At 42.3% G+C, this 23331-nt stretch overlaps 1 protein-coding gene across 3 annotated transcripts in view; it reads right to left on the reverse strand.

Annotated features, from left to right (window-relative positions):
• The window catches only part of scube3 (signal peptide, CUB domain, EGF-like 3), a 70202-nt gene that overhangs the window by 27518 nt on the left and 19353 nt on the right, over positions 1–23331 (reverse strand). For all 3 annotated transcript variants that reach the window (XM_034126454.1, XM_034126453.1, XM_034126452.1), the window contains exons 3-5: positions 21432–21557; positions 13185–13319; positions 1351–1497 (exon numbers count right to left, since the gene is read on the reverse strand). In XM_034126454.1, coding sequence (XP_033982345.1) covers positions 1351–1497; positions 13185–13319; positions 21432–21557 — 408 coding nt within the window. The remainder of the gene's footprint in view (positions 1–1350; positions 1498–13184; positions 13320–21431; positions 21558–23331) is intronic.

A 23331-nucleotide genomic window follows, 5' to 3' on the forward strand; every position in this document is an offset into this window, starting at 1 on the left:
TAGTGGCTGTTGTGGCCTGGAGCAAGAGGCTGGACTTACTCACTCATTACAAGTCACTGCATGAACCTTCTTCATTATAAGGAATTTAATTAATCAAGCAGAATTGGCCAAAAATGTAAAGGTGACAAATGTGTGTGTCATATATAAAACTAACTTTTTCAGTGTGGATATGTGGGTATCCGGATTGCCTACCAACCCACACACTGTGAAATAATACAACACAGTCACTTTTTTGTGGGCTGCCTAGATCAGAAAACAAAGAAGCCATTAAGATTTGGCTACCCTTCCTATTTCACATGGATGCTCATTACAGAAAACCCCACCATCTGAGTATATCCACCCATTATCTTTGCTGAAGGTGCGCCATATTTTTCTCGCATTAAAATCAGAGCACACTGGGCCTTTTCACCAGGGAGGCTAAGAGACAGGCAATAAAAAAAAAGCCTTTCAGACAGAAGGTGCATACAGGTTTATCCGGATAGGAGGAAAAAAATAACATTCAAGTATAAGTAAGTATGTAAACATGTTCTAGTAAAAACCCAAAATACAAGTATGAACCGGGAAATGAGTCAAATATGTCCCCTTTAAGTGAACTCTTAAAAAAAACGTGTGACATTTCTTACAAACAGCACAAGATTCATGTCAGTTACACATAAATGATGGGATGAGTAAGATTTCGGGTTTAAGTGTGTGTGTGTCTGCAAATCCTTAAGTGCAAATACATTTATTTGCTAGCGGGCGAGGGGAGCATTAACCCCGGCACTTCTAACACACCTGTGATGACAGAGTGAAAGAGAGCACGAACAAGCCACCGCCATCCTGTCTGCACCCTACCATCCCAGAGCCTTTTGCCCTTTTCCTGGGCTGTCAAAGAAAAAACTATAGAATAACACTTCTCCAATCCTTATCCAAACACAGACAAATCCCCCATCAGCTCTGGCCCCAGCTCTGACAGGATGATCTCCGTTGCACAGCAACAGGAAGTGTGCGCTGTCCATCAGAGCGGTCCCCTTCGAGTAACCTCCACACTTGCCCTGGTTGTGTAAATGATCGCTCCTTATTTGATAAACATGTTTTTCTTTACGAGGGACTATTTAGAACATTAGTCACGGCTTGGTAATGTAACTTAAATGTCAGTAGTCTACTTCAAATCTGTTGGAAGGCATTTGCAGAATGAGCACAATTATCCATCATCGGCACATTTCCAACCACATTACCTCTTCATGAGGAGCCTATAAATCCTTCTTCTGGTGTGTGTGTGCGTGTGCGTGTGCGTGTGTGTGTGTGTGTGTGTGTGTGTGTGTGTGTCTTTCACAGAGAGGCACTATGCTTCAGGTTGACATGACTTACATTTGCAGTCCTTCATGTTACGCGTGAGCTGGAATCCAGGTCGACACTCACAGGAGATGCCACCCTTCTGTGATTCCCTACAGATGTGAGCACAGCCGTGATTCTTGTCCATGCAGGTGGGTCCGTCCTTTCCGCCATCAGATTGCACTGTGAAAGAAACAGCAAGACACAGAGAGAGAGAGAGGCAGTTTATCTCTTAACTGCTTCTACAGATTACACACAGTTTTAAAGCCACATACCTTTCAGTAAAACTAAGAGTTTGGTTTTAAATCAGTTGTCACAGAGCTGGTAAGAGGAGTACAAATGCTCAAAGGCAGTGTCACGCTTTCCGACCCTGAGTCACATATATGCCTACTGCTGGTGATGGACATACCCAGTACCCCTTCACAAAGATTTAAGCACTTGTTGGAACACGCTCACTCGGTTTAGGCTATAAAAAGGAGGCTGCCTACAGAAAGGATAACAATTCTCAGCAGGAGCCGATCCAGTAGACCTGTAATTTTAATTGAGGTAATCCCCCATAAAGAAAAGAGAGGAGATCACAGTGAAGAAAACTCCTTGGTAAAAAAAATGTGCCTGAAGAGAACGAAAACAAAGGGGGTTGCACCAAACAAGAGGGGTCAGTGCACCTTTTATCACCAAGGTGAAGCACTTCAAAATGCGACAACACTCTAACAACAAACAATGAAGATATAACATTAATAATACTTGACTAAACATGGCACATAAATGATGAATAATTTCTGTGGAATGTATAAATACTTCATGAAGAGGCACAACAGACACCTAGCATGCATTTCCTTGAAACCCTCACGTCATGAATTATTACACACACACACACACACACACACACACACACACACACACACACACACACACACACACACACACACACACACACACACACACACACACACACACACACACACACACACACACACACACACACACACACACACACACACACACACACACACACACACACACACACACACACACACACACACACACACAGAAGAAACAGCACTCCCTCTGCTCTGTACTGCAATAATGAATACTGATATTTGACTTATTCCATGTGATACCCTGCCACCGCTGCAGATGCAGGGACAACCTCAGCCCTCTGGCTCATTAAAAATAAAACAGATCTCACTCAGTTTTCTTCTATTCTGGCAAACAAGGAGGCAGTGAGCAAAAGGATATCTCCATTAATGTCTCATTAAATCAGCTGTTGCATTGAAGGGGGTTTGGAGGTCTAACTTTCTTAATGAGTCAACTTTTTTTGCAACAAATGTAAGCATTTGCATATGGAAGTGTCAACACCTAGTAAAGCACATATAACCTTGTGTGTGTGCTCCCCCTCTGAAGTCCAATGGTGTGTCCGTCTAGAAAAGCTTGTGCTGTCATACAGTTTCTACGTACCTGCCTTGAGGGCTATAAGGAGAAAACAATCTCAGCTTGACAGAAACGTGTTTTTACATCGTTTTGTGCTTGACTACTTATTTATGTAGTTTAACTCCTGCCACCATAACCTTGTTTAATTATGCCCTCTTGTTTTCCATATGTTTTGCCAAGAACGCAACCTGCCTTTTTTATGTATTACGCTAACTGGCTGAAATCTATTCTGAGTCTTTACGGAGCTGACAGTGCAAGTTTGACCTGCTGCTTAAATACTTTCCATCACTTTAAGTCTGTCAACAAGTGTCACAAGGTCACACGATCCTCTCAGACTTTCCTTCCTGAGCTCTTGTCGTGGTTTGCAGACGGGGTGAACTCTCAGACACTAACTGCATCGACAGCTCTCCCTGCTTCACAAAGACTCAGCGCTGAACAAACACCGGGCCAGCGCTCAAGCTCTGAAGGAATAAAGAAAAAAGCACGGCAGGACAGGAGTGAAGTGACCATGAATGAGCATCAACAGAGCAGCTGCTGCAAAGTGCTGCAAATTTCACAGCGAGTCATGTGGATATTTAAGTAGGATGTGGAATTCAGTGGTCCCTTTCCTTGGCTTTGTGTCAATCTGAGGCCAGCGCAAGAAGCAGACCTCTATGAACTTAACAGAGGATTGAATTTCCAACTAAGTAACCCCAAAAGACTATAGATTACTTACTAAGGTGGTATTATGCATCCCAAAACTCACTTCACTCCCCTTTAATTGTATGCACCCCCTTTCCCCCTCGAACGCTATAGAACCATCCATCAATAGCATGTCGGACTGGGGCCAGAACCTGGGCCTTCATCTCTCGGAGGACCAATAAAAGCCCAAGTGTTGACACAATGGCGCTTTTCTCCAGGCCAGGCCAAGCTATCATCCACTGTGTGCTGTTCCCTCTAACTGGCTGCCAAATGCATCAACTTTCTATCATTATTAAATGACGGGAAGCAGAAAGAAAAACATCCTTTCATAAGGAGGTGGATGGAAAAGTGAAGGAGAGAAAAAATGTAAATGCTACAACAAGTGCCACAGTCAACTAAAACAATCTGCTGACCAATAAAGCATAACTATATGTAGAAACTAATAAAAAAAACATCACAGACTTCTTTATAGGGCTCAGAACTGGACAGGAAATAGAGTCCAGATTCTTGAGAGGGAGTCTTTTCAAACAGCTACGGAGGGAATATGGTTTTCACACTGCTGGACACAGACAGGCGTCCTCGAAACTACTGCACTGTGGTAAAAAAGGAACACTGCAATTAACCAAGAAAACAAGTGGGAGTGTTCCTTCTGCAGAAGAGCCACAAGTCTATCCTCCTGGGTCGGGTCACGACCTCTGTACCCAACACTAAGAGGTGATGCTGTTGCCAGAAGCCAATAAATCACTTTTTGCCCGGTACGCTCAATAAAACCTGTGTGTTAAAGACATTTGGGGAAATATGTTTACTGCTTTCTTTCTGGGAGTTAATTAGTTACATAAAAAGATTTCGATCACTCTAATGGTAACTTAACATGTTTTGTTAGTTTATTCAATAAAAAAATACTTGCTAAAATAATAACCACTTGGTATGTATATTATTTTATTGTTTAGTAGTTATTATTATTAATAATAGCTTACCGGTTAAAATAATCTTACTTTTTGAGAAACAGTTTTTCCCTAGATATCCAATCAGGGCCTTTAAGCACAAGGGCAGACAATACTTATTATAGTAGCACTCAGTATGTGCCCCACTTAGATCTCGTTGAGTATTCTAAATTTACATTGCTTACATTTCTTTTTCTTAAAGAAACAACAGCAGGATCCTTGGGGATAATGTGACCACAGTTAGTGGTTTTTCACACTCTGGAAGCACAATCCATTTTTGTGTCGTTGAGTCAGTGAAAATTCAACTTAATATGTGAGATCTGCAGCAAGTTTGTTTGTTTGTTTGTAGCCTTTATTTAACCAGGTTAAAAAATCCCATTGAGATCAACGATCTCTTTTTCAAGGGAGACCTGCGGTACATTAGTTACACATAAAAACAACAGAAAACAAAAGGACATCACAACATAATTACAGGGGTATACATTAGCAACCTATTTACATTGACAGGTATCTAATAACATTTCATCCAGCCGCGCTTTAAAATGATGCAAGGGAATCAAAATGCTCAGTTTCAAAATGTTTTGCATAGTGTTCCAAGCTAGAGGAGCAGCGCACATAAAAGCTTTAGCACCTAAAACAGTCCTAGCACTTGGCACATGTAATAAGAACACATCCTGGGATCTCAGGTAATAGCTACTTGCCACTCTCCGTGAGATCAAGGAGCAGATATAAGTCGGTAGTTTACCCACCATAGCTTTATAGATGAACATGTACCAATGACTGAGCCTCCGAACAGCAAGTGAAGGCAGACCTGCCTTGGCATACAGGGTACAGTGATGAGTAAGTGCTTTACAGTTAGTAACAAATCTCAGAGCACTGTGATAGGCGGCATCTAACCTTTCCAGGCAATGGGCAGGTGCATTCATGTAGATCAAATCACCATAGTCTAGCACAGGTAAAAAGGTCACAGTGACTAGCCTTTTTCTGGCTTCAAAAGAGAAACAGGACTTGTTTCTGAAAAAGAAACCTAGTCTAACCCTCAGCTTTTTAAGCAGATTAGTGACCTGAAGTTTAAAAGTAAGACAATCATCAAGCCAGATACCAAGGTATTTATAACAGCTAACCACTTGGAGTACTTGTCCTTGCATAGTAACAATATCCAAAGCAGTCTCTGGAGTCTTTTTAGCTTTACAAAAGAGCATTACCTTGGTTTTCTCAACATTTAAAAGAAGCTTTAGTTCAGAGTGCCTGCAGGACATGACATTAAGTGCATTTCACATCACATAGCCACCTTTCTGAAAAGCAGCAGGTGAGGCAATTTGATACAACAGTGAACTAACATAAGGATTTACTGATGGAGTCCTCAGGGCAAGTCAGTCTAAATGGATAACTGTGTGGAGAGATTGACAGGAGCTCAAATCTCCATCTCAGCCAGTGGCTGGCAATTCAACTCTATCACTTGTGAGCAACAAATGAACAAGCAGTTTCTCACAACTTTCAGCAGCCATAAGCTATGGGTCTTAGCCTCTGGGGTCATTGGCCGATTGTTTAGGGGTTTCAATGAAGCCAGTTGATATCCAGGCCAAGACTTTCTCTAGTGCCGCGGTCTTTGTTTCTGATTACCAATAAGATTCTCCGACGAGAATGGAGTTGAGAGACGATGTCTAATAACAGAAAACCCATTTACACTAAGTTAAGAGTTTTATAGATAACAGAAAGCAAAATCCTCATCAGGTGTCGGGCTATTGGGTACTGACATTGCATTGCATTTGGCCAATGTGCTCAGTTTCTTTTGCTCACCTAATACAGATTTTCTAACTACATGCAAACAAATCCCTTTCAAACGAGATGTGCATGGCTAAACAGACTACAAACGGATTACTCAGAAATAGGCCAGCTCTTAGAACACTAAATAATATCTACTGAATTCATATTATCTGACGCAGAGAAATATTTGCATCATGGACACAAGAGATCCAGTCTCTTTATGAATGTCCTTCTGAGCAAAAACCCTTCTACCAAAGTCTCAACAGAAGGGTAGGATTTTAACATTACATGTCGGACTGTGCAAAAGAAGAAAAGTTTAACATCGGTGCTCAAACTAAGATGCCATGTAACATGTAAGATGTCGAACAAAAGATCCAAGGAGGCCACAGGTTCTTCCCCACAGCTCTCTTAAACCTGAGAACCATGTCGTGGAGAGACTGAAACAATGGGGCTGAAGTAGTAGAAGGCATGCCAAGGGTTTATTGTCTGCTCTGAGTGCTTAGGGCAGAGAAAAGAGGGCTCACGGTCCACGCTGAGCTGCTGTCATACGTCTCCTCAACGCTAGCTGGAGAACATAAGCAGCTAGCTAGTGTTGGTGGGTTACAAACTGAAAAGAAGGGGCCTAAGCATGGAGCCACCACACTAGTAAAGCAACATTCCTTCCTCTTAGATAATGGGCCCTTAAAAGTTTTAATAGGAGGATAAAAATGTCAGCGCATGAAAAGGAGAATGGAAAGGAGCTGAACTGGATTGGGCTTGGCTGAGCTGCGACGCAGATGGTCAGACGGAGTAAAGGGCGGTCATTTGGTCAAGAAAGTAGCTCTTCCCCGCCGACTCCGTAGAGAGTAGAGAGAATCAGTGCTACTGTCTGGTCTGCTGTGCAAGTGCTGCTTTTCCGCAGCTCCCCAAGGCCTTGTTGAGGCTATATTTTTCTCCCTTTTCTGAGATATGAGCCACTGTAAGCATTCCCGGGAAATGGAAAAGACAGCAGAGAGAATTCTAGACGGATAGATGACACTGCCAAAGTGTAACCTTAATTGGTAAATTGTGCTCCTGAGATTGAAATAAAGCACATGCACTAAACATCATGCTCCTAAACAAGCCAAGTATAATTTTTGAATCAATTTAAACTGCTGTACAGTTCAGAGTCATCACTGTTGAAACAGCCATGAATACAGTAATCTTGCATTAATTCATTGCATGTGTATGCATTGACACACAGGTTGATTTGCATAATGTATGCAGGTTTCAAGCGGTTTTCTGTGCGTCTACCCATCTGTGTCACAGACAGTTGTGCAGCACCTGCTGGGAACGTGCCACTCTCGCCTTTACTCCGCCTCTCGTTCTATCAAGGTCACCTCACTGTGCAGTCCCAAAGGAGCTCATCCTCCAAACAGAAAAGACAACATGGCAGCAGAGAACAGCAGAGCTTTCTAATAAAGACGTACGAAAAGGATATGAGATACAGTTTGTTATTGCAGTGCTGCATTCTTTCTAAGAAATCAGAAGGGAGCTGAAGAAGGCAACTGTTTCTGCATAGCTCAGTCTGGCCCTCTGGTTAAAGGCATGACAGCCAAGTGTTAGTGGAAAAACCCCACTGGCACTCAGGCCGTTTGCAGCAGCATGCTGGCCTGGCCCGCTTAGAGATGGCCTTCAACAAACCCACGAGCAAAAGAGATGCCCGTCTCGAATGAGGTATGGAGAATTCAGTGGCAAGGCAGCCAACATTTGCAAAAGCCCAAGCCACCGATGTATATTTGTTCAAGGTTGGGGGAAACAGGGGTGGGGACACGGGTTCTTCGTAAAGTCTGGACGAAGAGGGAGGATGAGGGAAGATAATGTAGGAAAAAGACATGGGGGAGGGGGGGCAAATGGGGGCTGTACATTGAAAGTCAAGAGGGACAGAAAAGTGTCCCATATTTCTTCGTCTGCTGCCAGAATGACTGAAGAGGCTTAATCGGTAGCAATAGGAGCACGAGGCGTTCCCTTCGCTCCACTTCCCTAGAATAGGAAAAGAGCCTGGTTATACGGTTGGGCTGCAGAGCAATGGAGCGGTGACTTCTGCACTTGTAAAAACAGTTCTGTGGCCAATGCACAGACAGGCAGGCAAGCCTGCTGAGAACCACGAGGGGGAACATGTAAGAACCGTGTCGGCTCCTGCTCAGTGGGATATCCAAACAGTACAAGACATGAAGATACATTAAACCCATAAAATGTCTTTATGCGAATAAAAAGAAAGATATTTTAAGTATTAAACATTGCTTCTTTTGAATGATGGAATCTGGCTTTTACATGCTCTTACAGTCTAAGAAAGTATTTTCTCTTATATGTTTACAATGACAACAAACATCGATAATACAAGGTTCAATGACCCGGTGTCTGAAATCATGAAGGAAGAATGTGACGGCTAGAGAGCTAAACCTCCAGAGAATATGATGTGAACCTTTATTTGGTGTTTGTATCCCATTTATTGGAGAAATCCTTGCGCTGCTGCAGTTCTGGCCAGCCAAGAAAACACTTGTCCTGAAAACAACATGCCACCATCTGCGTCTAAATGTCAGAACAGAACCTGTACAAAAATGCCTCCAGCAGGATTACATTGAAAATCACTATGATTATGTTGTTCCATCATGTTCATTGTGTTCATATTTGTTTTTGAAAAAGAGACAGCCAGAAGAGATTTGCTGCACAAGGGGGTAACAACCACTTTGGGAAGCTGATGGAAGTTGTAAACACAGGAAGAGCTTCCATTGACAAGTAAACATTTCCTAGAAAGACAAGGCCTATTGTAGAGAAAAAGAGCACTGCTCTATTAACATTCAAGTATCTGATAAAAAAAAATTCTATACATTTTCCAATATGGTAAAAAAAACAAGTATGCTGCTCTTTTCCTCAACCATAATTTGAACATTAAACAGATTATCCTGTTTTTGCAGCCCACACTTTTCCATTTAAAAAAGTGACATATACTTCCTTAACTGCAAACTTGCTTGATGTTATAGAAACAGTATGTTCATCCGTGGCTGTGCCCTTTGAAGACTTGAGTGCAGTCGCCTATCAACAAATTGTTCCAGCAGAGAATGGTGACAGTAAAACCTCAGGGGCTTTTATAACCAAGGTTTTCCCTGCGATGCACTTCAAACGCTGAAACAGACATGCTGGTGTGAACTTGTTTGCTGATATTCAACAGCTTTCCACACAATGCCAGGCACACTTATGCTGTATTGATTGGCAAAGTAACAGGAAGCTAGATCCAGATGAATCACCTTCTTGTTAAAAGCTGCACCTCTTATGTGCTAGTTAACCATATGTATCTATTGTCTAACAAATTGATTCTGCAGAATTACATCACATTTCAAGTCATATAATCATAGTATTTTATTTATTAGAGCTGAAGACAAAAGGACTGAATCCAAAAGTAATAAAATGTGACTCGCACAACAGCCCATCAGTGCACACTTAAGTTAATTGCCCTACCGGATATTCAGAAACGTACAGGACTTAAATTATGGATGTGTGGGTTGACTGAGCCAGGGATTCAAGAATTCCAATGTGCTGGATCCCGTCTCAAGCACATATAGTACGTCCCTGTTATCCCTGCATATAAAAGAAACAATAAATCAAACAGTGGAACCTTTCTTGACCTTAATGGCATTCCTATCAACCACAGAGCACCTTGGCTGGCCTTTCACAGGCTTTCTTTTTCTTGACTGGGAGAAATGTTTGGGGAGAATAAATGAACTGTTACATCTTGGCCGGCTAGACGAAGGAGCCTTCATTTGGCCGGAGTTATTCCTGCTCAGGGGGGCAGGGGCAGGGGCAGGTCTAATAAGAGACAGGCCAGCAGCAGCCGTGTCATTAGCTGAGAGGCTGGTAGACCCCCGCTGCCTAATTGGCACAGACTCCCTGCTAACAAGGGTTTGTACCAGCAGGGGAAAAGAGTGTTCGCTGCAGTGACCGGCTCTCCACTGTCCCTAGGAAGACTTGCAGAAGTTGCCCAGGGAACACCTGACCCATTAATGAAAGAAATGGAAAGCTGATGTATTTTTAATGAGAACAATATAGCTCATGAGCAAACTGCACCCCAGGCTTTGCTCTTTAAGAGGAGCCTTTGCAGAACGAATGGAGAGTTACATTTAAGCTGACTTGGCTGGGAGATGAGATCAGTTTGTACATACTGTTTTCAGTAAGCAAGGAAAGTGATATTTACAGCAGCTCTGCAGGGTTATTGTCCAATAACTTGAGCGAGCCGCTTCCTCACTACTTCCAGTTTCCCTCAGACACACATTGTTGCAATAAGAGCAGTAATAATAAGCAGATGAGTAGTTGTTCTGTCAGTCTCTCAAAAGTAATGAAACAATGACAGAGCGGCTATCTGATGAGTGAAGGAAGTTTGTAGATTTATGGCAGCTATAATCTCTTGATCCAAATGGGTCTCATCTGGAAGCAATAAAGACACATTTAATATGAAAATGGAAGATTAACTGAGGGCATTTATCAAGAAAGAGAGGAAGTGTAGGACCGGAGCTCACAGTCTGCTCCGGTGACAGATATACTAGTAGTGCTTTGAAACACATGATACAGCTTTTCACTCCAGTCAAATAACACTGCGTTTATGAAATGTAAACATTGACAGTTCACTAGGCCAGACTGATCTCATACACCAGACTTTCAAGATTCTCAGTCCGGGGGGATTGAGGAACATCACAGTCTAATGACTCCCAGCACGGCCTGTTATCTTACAAAAGAGGAGGGCAGAGATGAAGAGAAACTCATTGCAAATGCTGTCAGGCTTTATTAGTGACAAGTCCTGCAAAACCCAGTAACCAACAAATCTACAAAACAGTCCGGTTCTGAACCAGCAGAGCCGAGGAATCTTTAGACAGCTGGATAATTACTGGATGAATAAATGTATTTTGAGCTAGTGATAGCAGCTGTTCATTTTCTATGATGTTGCTAAATGTTGCTTTGTGATCTATTGAGAAATCTACCGAACAAAGTACAAAGGCAGGTCATGCTATGCTACAGTGTGACAAACAACAAGCAGAGCAACAGCACAACAAATAACCGCACAGGAACAAAATCAGGGATATTATGCTTTGGAGTCGAAATCCAGATGAACTAAATCTCCAGCAGCAAAATGTGTGTGCTTTCAAAGTACATCTGAGAGTACATTTTATATTTGCTAAGAAATCAGTGGTAAGCCTACTGGGTCCATTGTGCCTTATTTGGTCAATTTAGCAATATCACAAAAGGTTAAAAGTTATGATTAATATCTTGTTCTTCAGTGATAGCGCCACCTACATTAGTTTATTCCAGGGGGAGAACATTTTTGGTGATAAGGGATTTGAGTTATCTGTTTCAATGTACGAACATTTGTTTCCCAGTGCTATACCCACAAATAGAGACAGCTAACACGATCTAGTATCCCATCCTTGTATTTGTGTCAAACTGTGTGCACAAGCTTCCGATGACTCAGCAGGTGTTGAAACAATGTAGAAGAAAAAATAACCTTTAGTGAGGATGCAGTGCTAACATTAGCAAACTAGGACACCTACAGTTGCTTCTATGCTAGCTACAGTAATATAGTTATTTAGCCACCAGTTAGCCTTGTTTAATTTGTTCTAAAATGGGACAGATGGCTTAAATCACTAAAAGTTAGCTAAGAGGTAGCTAATGCTAAGTGGGCTGTAAATAAAGGAGATTATCTTTTGACGTTTTCTAGAATTTTGAAACGCTTTCAGTAGCTCACCACGGAAATGAACAACGCTTCTCCTAGCAACGCAAGCTCTCGCTGTCAGTCAACCGTTACCATTGGAAACACCCGCCCAGAGGCCTGAATCCTACACACTACTGGAACCACAATCAGGTCCATCAGAAATTCTATATCCTCTTTCAAATATGGAAAAGTACGCTAGTATAACTGATCATATAGTCTAATTTGTTGTTTAATAGAATCGCAGGTTGGCCTTAAGTGTGTGTATTATCATAATAATAAGATTCATCAGGAAAATATTTCTTAGAAGACGAATCAAAAATGTATTTGGCCCTAGAAGTGAAAAGGCTGAAACTAGGAACATTTACATTACCATATTTTGATGACACATACAGCAAATATAGAGCGCTACTTCTCAAGAATATATCTTTCAGCAAAACAAATCTAGCAAAGCTGAGAAACAGATGTTATACATGACAAAAACAAGATTGAAACAAACGAGTGGATCTTTTACAAACTAAAACCACTGTACTGTTGTTTCATAGACTTGTAAAACTCTACATTGTCTGCTACAACATAACATGCCTAAAAGAGATGTTTTCCTGACAGCTTGCTTGGCTTTTTATACAGCTATGACGTGATAAATGTTTTGTCTGCAGTGCTCCTGTTGCCTCAGAGCAGGTTGGCTCTGCTCCTGTCACGTCTCCATCCCACAGGAATGCTCTATAAACAAGAGGAGTGTCTGCCCCAGGCTACACCTTTAATTGTTTTCTCTGCTCACAGTCCCCCGAAGGCCATTCTCATACCACCAATACCTTAAAATGCTGCCAAGCTCTAGATTGGTTCAATTTGAAAGGGTGGGAGCAAAACAAAAAGAGATTTATCCACATTTTTTTTTTCTTCCCTCTCAGACTGGAGACACCTAGCTTTGCTCACTTTCCATTTAGGCCTGTTAGGGCCAATCCCATTCTCAGTTTAAATCTGCACAGCTCATCACATTATTCAAAATGCCTTGTACTGTAAACATGCATTATACATAAATATATAACTGCAATAATCATCCAAATGTTAGTTGGAATAATTATCTTTCACAAAATGAAGTAATATCCAACTGTGAGCCAAAGCAGCAACATGTGCTGCCTTTAAACATAAAGCAACAATGTGTGTGTGTGTGTGTGTGTGTGTGTGTGTGTGTGTGTGTGTGTGTGTGTGTGTGTGTGTGTGTGTGTGTGGTGTGTGTGTGTGTGTGTGTGTGTGTGTGTGTGTGTGTGTGTGTGTGTGTGTGTGTGTGTGTGTGTGTGTGTGTGTGTGTGTGTGTCTGCGTGACTTACCTTTAGGTCTTTGGATGCAGGTATGCTGGTTGTCACTCAGGAGGAATCCTTCTCTGCAGCGGCACTCGTAGCTGCCCATCATGTTGACACAAATCTGCTGGCATCCGCCGTTACCATCTGAGCACTCATCCACATCTGCCAGGAGTCAGACGCACAAAACACAATTAATAAGATCACTTTGAAACAGAACAAACACTACACAGAATAACGTTTGTCTGGAGGTTGTCTGGAATAAAAATATGTCCCGTTTAATGGACATGAAGCAGTAGATCATTATCAAACAGAGATGGTAGGAACACACACAAGCATAATAAGTTAGTACAAAGAGCAGTAAAAAGTAAAAGCAATACAAACATATTCAAGAACAAGTTAAAGTCCTGCACTGATGTTACTTAAGAGGAGGTGAGTGTTATCAATCAAGTACTTGAATGAATACAAAAAATTGTCTTTGAGTGAGTATTTTACAATTATGTTTTATATGAATTGAAGTGGTGCATGATGAAGTACAATTTTACAACACGTTTTAACTACTTTTATGTACTTACTATAAAGACCTGTCTTGTTTGAAACAGAAAAAAAGGCCCTAGTACTATTTAGGACAAAAACATTTAGGTTCAAATACACGCTCTTTGATAAAAAATAAAAAATAAAATAAATTCCATTTTAGAAAATCTTAATAAACTTATAAAGAAATTACTGACTGAAATAACTAAATGGGAAAACAACCACATAAGTTGTACTTTGAGTGCAAATGTCATAAAAAAGGAAACGCAAGGCACAAAAAGTGTTTGGAAATCATGAAAAGCCGAAGAGAGCTTGTCTTAAGCTGTTTGAGGAGGCCCTGTCTGTCTTAATGGTTATCTGACATGGCAGCACACAGAGTTGCACTGAAAACCTCCAACTGTGCAGCACTAAGCCATAAAAATGCACACGCAGCACAATCTCCTGGCAAGTGGGAAACCTGATCCACCTGGGCCAGAGTACCTGCTGATGACGAGTGTCTGTCAGCCCCGTGACGGGAGGAATGCAGGGAGAGGGAGGAAGGGGGAGGAAGGGGGCGAGAGGAAATGTAGAGATGGAAAGAGGAGAGAGACATGAGGCGGGGGGGGGGGTTGGGGAGCACGGGGGTAACGAGCAACCCTGGGAATCCACCTCAAGTGCATACAAAGACGGAGCATTTACAAAGGTGTCGTCTGAGGCCTCGTGCTGCCACGGGGCACGAAAGGGAAACTGACCACAAATGAGAGTTGCCGACTTCATTTCCACCCATAATGAATTGTGCACTTCCAGCTGGAACAAAAACATTTTTTCCACCAAGTCTTTGTGTGACTCGACAAATGAGCACCAGTGGAACATCTATAAATCTTTTGATATATTTGTTTATTTTCAACATGAAAGATTTGCACAATGAATGTTTTTTGCAGCTTTTATTTGTCTGGCACGCTGCAGAGCTCAGCGTCCGGGCCGTCCCTGTGCGTGACTGCAGTGAAACTCTGGAGGTGACTCTTCCCCCTGAGACCTGGGCTCTGTCCTTTACTACCGACAACACTGGAACCCTATCCATCCCTCTGCTCAATACATCAATAATCTGCTGTATACACAAGGCTTTTTTTAATAAAGCGTCATGCGAAACTAATTTACTGTCTATTTGTCCAGTCTGAGAAGGCCTCGAGATTAAGTTTCCTTTCTGGGGAATTCTCAGCCAGGCAGAGTTAGAAATTAAACTTCCCTCTGTCTTCTTTTTGGACATAGAAATGTATGTGGATTCCAAAGAAACACACGGAGACTGTGCTCATAGACTGGCACCTGGCACAGCAGACACCTCTGGGGTTGATAAGTAGGTCAGTGGCAGGTAACACTCACTCACTTCATCAGCTTGCCAAATTTGCTGTCATGTTCTCACATTTCATCAGCAAATCTCTCTCGTTCCTCTAAAAACTACATGTCATGTCAAGTGAGGTCGTAGAGAAAGTGTCACTCTGGAGCCAGGTGAACCAGTGCATTCTCCGTAAAGTTAACATTTACACTTTCAGCCAGAGTAAAGGGAGGAAAGTTTAGGAAAAAATAGCCGGGCATGCTTTCATTCAGCTGTGTGGCTGCATTGGTGTTGACCGCCGGGTCTCATCTCCAAATCATGAAAGTGGCGGCAGCAGAGAGAAGACCTTTGAGCTGATGAAAGCTGCCAACAACCTACAGCTGCACCTTTGCAGATAATCTGTTAGCAGGCAGCAGAAACCCTAACTCCACAACTCATACGGGAAAACCATCCTCAAACACACATACAGTCCCTTTCTCTCTCTTTCATACGCGCAAAACTCAAAGATTCAAACATGTAAAGGCTACGCAAATATAAAAGTCCTCGGCTCGTGCAGGAAAAATGCCCAGGAGAAATGCAACCGGCCTCAGAGGGCCTAAGGGGAATTCTCTTTCCAAACCCTCAGCGCATCAATGAAGTTTTCATTTCCTGATTCCTTCATCCCTCCAAATGAGGCGTCGCCTGTCAGTAGATCTCTCCCGTTTAAATAGCTCCCATAATTGCCTGTGTTGTGTGCTGGGCAAGGCTGGCGTCCAAAGCAAATATTTCCAAGCGGAAAGGGGTTCTGGCATGGCCAAGAGAAGTGCTCATGTTATTTGGACTTAAAACATTTCTTAAAAATTCTCTAGGGAGGACGGGGGAAAAAATGTAATCAAGTTAAAAGGGCTGCCTCACTTCTGAAAAATGAGACTTGTCTCTGCTCTATCTCTGCTTTACTCGGGGAGTCGAAGGGAAAAGGAAGGTTCAAACGGAGAGAGATTAAGAGATTGGTTGTGTTTGCGGAGGCCATGTCCGCTGGTTTCTCAGATAGCCTCCACTGTATATATAACATTTGGCCTTGCGCTAACTTTAAAGGCGTGTAAACACAGCGGTTGCCTTACAGAAACTCCTGAACCCTTATTTTAGAGAAACATTCAACTCTTTTACTCTCCTTTTTTTTCAACAAGCACGGGGCATTTATTGCTGACCCAGAGTTTCTTTTTTTGCCCGGGGGAAAATGAAAGACTACTGCTGTCCGTCATAAAAGCAGTCCATGCATCTATCCCACTGCTCGGCTTCTGTGTGGATCAGACAGAACCGTCTCTGTGGTCTAGACAGGACAGAGACAAGGAGGTGAGTGGACGGACTCTGGCCTCTTTGGGCATTTCATTTACAGGAGTTAAGGAGGCACACACTCTTTAATAAGGCAGCAAATCAGAGCCATGTGCAGAGACAGGCAGCAAAACAGCTGGCGGACTACAGGAGACGACCCTGCGTCTCTCGTAGATGAACAGTGAGGAACGAGTGGCAAAAACACAGCCAGCTTAAATCAAACAAGATCCTTTCTTATTTCATAGAGGATTACAGGATTTCCTATTTTTCTGTGTTTCTTCTGGAGCTAAATGGCTCGGCATATTTCTTCCCACTTGAATGAAAAGTAGTCAACGAGCCAAGTTTTAACCCGGCCTGAGAGGCGATTGAGTTTATAGACAAACGCAGAAACTGACTTTGTGTTAACAAACATTTAGCCTCGGTCTGTCAGCTGAGGTTGTATAAAGTAATATGTTGCAGGAAGTCCTGATCTTTCATCTGCAGAACAAACACTCTCTTCAATCAAAGATGTGTGGGTGACTATTTCAAAGTTAAAGTTGATGCATTAGGACACATTTCGCTTTGAACTATTTATTAGTTCCAGGACTTCCTTTGTGCCTGTGTCTAATACAGCTAAGTGATTCACATCTGCTTAGTAAACACCAGTACAATCACTGTAGCGTTTCATTTCTAACACCAGCAGGTATGGGTGATTTTGTATGCCGTTACATAAACAAAACTAATTTAGCTTTGATTCAACTCAGACTTGTACGACTTCAGGCCCATCTCCCAGGTTACCGTTTTGGTAAATAAGCACACTCTTTGATTTCTACATTCTCTCGCTGAGTTCTTTCGTAGAGAAAAACTAAGAGCTAAAATCATGCTAAATGGTCATTCTCTGTTCCTCCAAAACAAGTCTGGAAGTATTTTAAAAACAAAACTCCAGGATAAGTGTTTGGGTGGACAGCCTTATGCCAAGGAGACGAGAGGCCCTGCGCTGACGTCTGACGGTTCCCAGTCTGCTTCATCCCTAAACCCAATCTCAGGCTTGAGTTTCCCTCAAAGCCCTGCAACTGGGCTCAGCTGGAATTGTTCATTTCATGGTGGATGGGACTGAACAATCCTGAGAGAAGATTGAGAGAGAGTGTTGATATACTCTTCAGGAGCCAGCTAATGCACCAATCTCAAATCCGCCCTTTAACTCATCACTCCAGCTCCTCTCCTGTGAACTGTGGAGACACTCTCTTGTCCAAACTCGATCCGTGCATGTCACAACAAAAGTAAAGTGACTGCTAACTGGGAGACAGCGGGGTATTTGCATCTGCAGCGAGAAAGTGAGGAGGGTTAGTGCTGAGCCCCAGCAGTGTGAGAGCTATCCTGAGCTCCTCTGGGGGTGATGGGAGCGGGGTTAACCAGATCATCACTACCCTACTGACTCTATCCGACATATCCAGGAGTTAAAGGTGGTGTTTGAGAGCACATCTCCCAGACTAGTACCAAATATTTTCTTCGCAAGTGAAGGGTGAGGATGTTATCATCAGTGCCTCAGAAGAGTAGCCAACACGGTTAGAAGAAATGCATTTAAGAGCGCAGCAAAGGCTGTGGAGCGAATCAGTGTGACGCTCTTTGATGACTACTTTTTCCCATCAGTACCAGGTCAATAATACATCATTCCGAAACCTCCTGTTTGATTAGCCAACCTTGCAATATGATCCCAAAGGATTACAACAGCAGAGATACCGGACCGGCCAGGCTATGACTCAGAGAGTTTGAGAAGACATATGGAGTCTTTCTATCGAAAATAGTCTAAGGGACATTTTCCACCCAAAAATAAAAAATCACTATTCATTTAAAGCCATTAGCACCAAACAGTGTTAACCAACGTGACATTTTCTGAGTTGCTACTTCAAAGCTGTTCTTTAAAAGCCTATTTCAAAGCTGTAATGGCATTGCTTTTTTGTTATAGATTATGTTATGTCTTTGGGGAAGGTTAAAGTAAAAGGGCATTCATTTCCCTATAGATTGCATGGGGAATTGAGCGCTACTAAATCAATACAAATCAAATCAGTGTTGGTCAATAGAAATCAAAAGAACATGGCCTGGTAAGCTGTGTGTGAAGCCCAAGACCCCAAAATATGTTCTCTGGCAACAGGAAGCGACATATATGACTAACTGCATGATTTATTTAGGTAAATAGGAAATGACAAAAGCGTATCCATTGCAGTATGGAAGCGCTCTGTTGAACATCTGCAATGTTTATTTCATGACTGCTTTTATTTTCCCCACTGAGTCACACTCAGGCTGCATGCGATTGTGGCATTTCCACTTTATGGCAGGATAAGAAAGTATCTTCCTCTGCGTGTTTTAGTTCCGCATAGAGTCAAATGTTGTGATTTGAAGTTGCAAAGAAAGGAAGTATTTGTCCAGATGCTTATGATATTAAGCTACTTCAGAGATTTTAACGAACTAGCAATGATAAGAGGGGATTTGGGTTTCTGCAGGACCTCAACCAAAACATGTAGGTCATAAATGTGGGGACGGTGGTGCTACAGTGGGGAACTAATCGCCTTCCTGCATCTGGTTTTCATTCTAAAGAGGATGTGTGTTTTGAATTAAATTGACATTGATTCCTCTGTTTTTCCTAAGACTCTAAAAATCCTTTACAGCCTCGCCATGAAAGAGGTGTGGTGATTAAATACCATCCCTCCCTTACCTCTGCGAGATAATAGTCATGACATTTATAAAAGATGTAATCAAGCTCTTATATGCTTCAGCTCCTCTGTTCAGTGGGAGCTTTGAGAGGGTACAATAGCTCCCTGTGCGGTAAATTATACAGTGAGTGACATCTCACTTCGCACAGACAGGAGCACTGTGCTGTGGTATTGCATTGCTTCCACCTTGCTGACTTCCTGATATCTTTGTGGGGTTTAGGGCAGTCAGAGGAGAGAGACCTCAGAAACCAGCAGAACGCCGCCTCGCCGTCCCCCCGTTCTGCTTCACGCTCCGCCGCCCTCTGCCACCGCCCAATGTCATTATGCTGCCAACACATTCAATTACAAGGAGCCGTGTGGCACGTGCGGCAGCGAGCCAACAAAGAAGACATTGACAGGGATGAGCATGCATTGGTCTAACTCGTGTGCCTGAGCTGACAGTCTCACACACACTGACACACACACTGACACACACACACACTCACAACGCCTACTGGCTAAAGAAAAGCCTCAGAGGGCTGAGAGCGGAGAGTTACGGACACCACTGAGAGTTTACACGGCACTGAAAGCAAGGAAACATATTTAATAAAGCATAATCACTGAAGCTTTGTGGAGAAACAACACCAAAGAGAAGCAGTTTAAAGATCTCAGCATCTAAACCCCTCTGTGAACTTCTGAGAATCAGGTGAAAGTCTCCTCCTCTAGAGTCTCGGGCACATCTGGTCTATAAGGGCTCTGAGGGTCTGACCTCGTCTGGGAACCAGCTGCTTAGGTTCGCCACTCCAGGGCCAAGGGGACTAATCTTTTCTCAGGGGCCAAAAGGAGCTTATACATGGAATAGGAAGCTGGGGCCTTAACATTAAACCGTGGCTATAGCTCTTCCTATGCTCTCTTGTGTTTGTGCTGAGGATTATTTCCTAAGCAGAGCAGAGCGGAGGCATTAGAATGAGTTAAATTCTTGAGAAAATAAGTCTTTAAAGGCCTTTCAGGTCTCAAGGCAAGGGTTGGATTTGTACTTGACAGCTACATATAAGCTTCACCCCTTTGTTTGCTATACGCTTGGATAAAAAAAGATGTACTCTTTTAATAATACATTGGATCTTCACAGGAATATGAGATCATTCGTTGTCATCGTTTCACTATGACAAATGAAATCAAAGGGGTCGATGGATGCAACTCTGTTTGGTGCAATAGCAGAAGCCACACAACCATATATTGCAATTACACACCTGCACGTAAGATAGGAGCTGATCCACGGCAGAGCAAATGATCCGCACACAACTGAACGCTGTTGCTAAATGGCTTGGAAAATAGCCCTGCTACACAAAGTATATACAAGTGCATGAGCGAGGAAGAGGCAGAGAGAGAGGGAAGAGGAAGGGACAAATACAGGAAGAGTGAGAGAAGGAGAGAATCAGAGACGTGAGCGCATCGACAAGTCAGAGCAGGTTTAATAAATCGATCAAAATATCTTAATCCCAAGCATCGCATGAGGTTGATATCAAATATATTGTTGTGTGGCTTCGTTGCCCGCATGTAAAAGCGCCTTCACAGTGAATTACTGCTAAGTGCTGATGTCATCACTTTACCTGAATGTGAAATCCTCTGTAGCGAATCTTTGCAGGTTACTTTCCTCTATAATAACCTCACAGCAACTATGGGGGTTAGCAAACTTTCAACATTGAGTGAAATGCATCGTGCTGAGGTTGTTAGCAACAGGGAGACGATTTCTGAGGAGCAGCAGGGCCTGGCTTGGGGGATTTAAAACAAAACAAAGGAATGCAGGATGGGTAAATGGGGGAGAACAGAATGGGGGGGGGGGGGGGGGGCTGGGTGGATGATGTCTATGTTTAGCTACTCCCAGCAGCAGGAAGATCTGTGTTTTCTTTCCCCTACATTTCATAACCTTTTAAGCGTAATAGGTTCTCTGTGAGGTTAATATGAACGGCACACCGGTGAAATATTAAACCATGGGAAAGAACGTCCGGCTCACGGCTCACTCAGGGCTCTCAGCTCAGGGTCAAGCTCTTCATAAATTCACCACTGTTAGTCAGACTTATTAAAGAAAAAGTATCCATTTCTCTTTTGTGAAAACACAATCAGAGACAGCCAGCTATGTGAAACTAGGAAAGAGCTCATATCGGATGCAGCGGTCTCATTAGAGCTCTATTCAGCCCGGAACATATATTACCATTCATGATGTGACATTAGACATTCAGTTAGAAGAATTTATGCAACCTCATGTTTTATGTCACAATGAGTTTGACACGTACTGTATGTGTTCAAGTAAAAGAAAGCTCCTTGTATATTTCCTGCATAATTAAGACAGCTGCGGAGAATATATTATCTATATACATATATTTAAAAGGTCCTTTAAGCACGCACGCGCAGTGTTAAGTGCACACACACTCCCACACATCACACACTCACCTAGACAATTGTGCCCGTCATGTCCCAGGCGGAAGCCATCAAAGCATGTGCACCTGTAATTTCCCGGGATGTTTATGCACTCATGGACGCAGCCACCGTTGTATTCAGTTGCACACTCGTCGACATCTGCAGAGAGAAGATACACAAGGATGTGAGAGAAAGTTCTGCAAAACTTCAAGCAATCAAGATCCATTAAAGATTAGGGTCGGGGTGAGACCAGGGGAAATAATCAAGCACACATTGTTTTTGGTGAATCATGATAATCGTGAATATTATCGCGAGTGACTTGAAAAAGCTGTCTTGAAATCATTGTAGATGAAACAGAGAATGGTTTGTTTTTAATCCTTTATTTAAGCAGGGAGTATTACCTTATGTACGATTGTTTGAAAGTTTTCACTCAAAAGGTTCTTTACTAAAAGAGATGTGAAGAGGTAAATTAATTACAGTAGGTTTTAAGCATATTTTCTTAATCATTGAGATACTATTGGGAATGCTTAGTTAAGAGTTAAGATGTTGGTCAGCCTTAAAAGGAACAAATATCATCTCCTTTCTGGCATAGAGTTAGATGAGAGGATCAATACCAGTCTAATATTTGTATGAAGTTGTTGCCAGTTAGCTTAGCATAAAAGCATCTACTCTGGCTCAATCCGATAATACAAATATCCACTTGCCAGAACCGTTAAAGCTTGCTAATTAACACATTTTCTCTGAAAGGAAACTCATAGGCTCATAAGTGTCAAACAAATCCCTTTAAAAATCTGTGAGAGCAATTAGGCCGTTGGGTGTAACACAGACAATTAAAATGATCTGTTCTGTTCCATCTCTGCTTTATTAAAAGCTCTCATGAGGTGAACATGGATGAGGCAACTGATGTGGTAATTAGTTGGCTCACCTGTTACTGGTGTGACTTTAGCACATGCCAGAGCTTCACTGATTTTTTGTAATACTGATTTATTTAATATCTTAATATTTTACCAGTTTAATGCCAAGCCATTGCTTTTCCCATTGGAATTTATTGTTGGCAGGAGGTCAAAGCCCCCTGAACCGTATTTTGTGAAAAATGTGGTACTAAAGCGTTCTAGTAAGACACATAAAAGGTAGTCAGTTGTAACAATTTGCAACTATTTATAAGTATAGAAATGTCAATTTATACTTATACAAAACACAACAATGATTTGGTAAAATGTCATTATTGTATGCCTAAGTACATCATCAAAAAGGAACCTACTTTACATTAGTACTGACATTAATGACTTTTACAATTTGACTGTTAGCCGATAATGAATAAAAGGCTAATATTGACCATTTCGGTTCATCAGTCCCTGTAGCTAAACCCAAGGAAATGCGACACATCACAAAGAGAGCAGAGGCCCGTGAGATAAAGAGAGGCTTTGACAGCCTGAGAGCAGTTGTCTCTTATGGTTATGATGATGGTTGAAGGCCTCGTACTGAGGAGACCCAAACAAGGTGGGTTGAGAACTCAGCGTACTTCCACTCAGCACTTACGGACCCATTCAGGGCCGATGATCCCGGTCGCTCGGCTCCTCTCTGAGACTCTGGGCTTAATTCGCCTTGACAGCAGAGGGATGAGACTGAAACAAAGAAACACTCTCCTCTCCCTGCCTCTCCCACACATCTGTCATTCCCCCATCACAGCATTCAATCAGCCTCCCCTTTTCTCTGCTCCTCTCTAAACCTGAAACACCCACCGCATGTTAATAAAGTCATGTTTTCTCCAATAGCTTTGAGTTCGCCTTTATCTGATGCATGTCACGTCCTGCAACCTTTTGTCCCTTTTACATCTACAAGAAGTCTTTTAGAAAAGCATGTAAATACATAAAAGAGTAAAATCATTAATTTAATTATCAGACTTAAATGTTAAGGGATGTGATTTAAAAGA

Source organism: Trematomus bernacchii, unplaced genomic scaffold (assembly GCF_902827165.1).
Source record: "Trematomus bernacchii unplaced genomic scaffold, fTreBer1.1, whole genome shotgun sequence".
In the NCBI taxonomy this organism is placed as follows: Eukaryota; Metazoa; Chordata; class Actinopteri; order Perciformes; family Nototheniidae; genus Trematomus; species Trematomus bernacchii.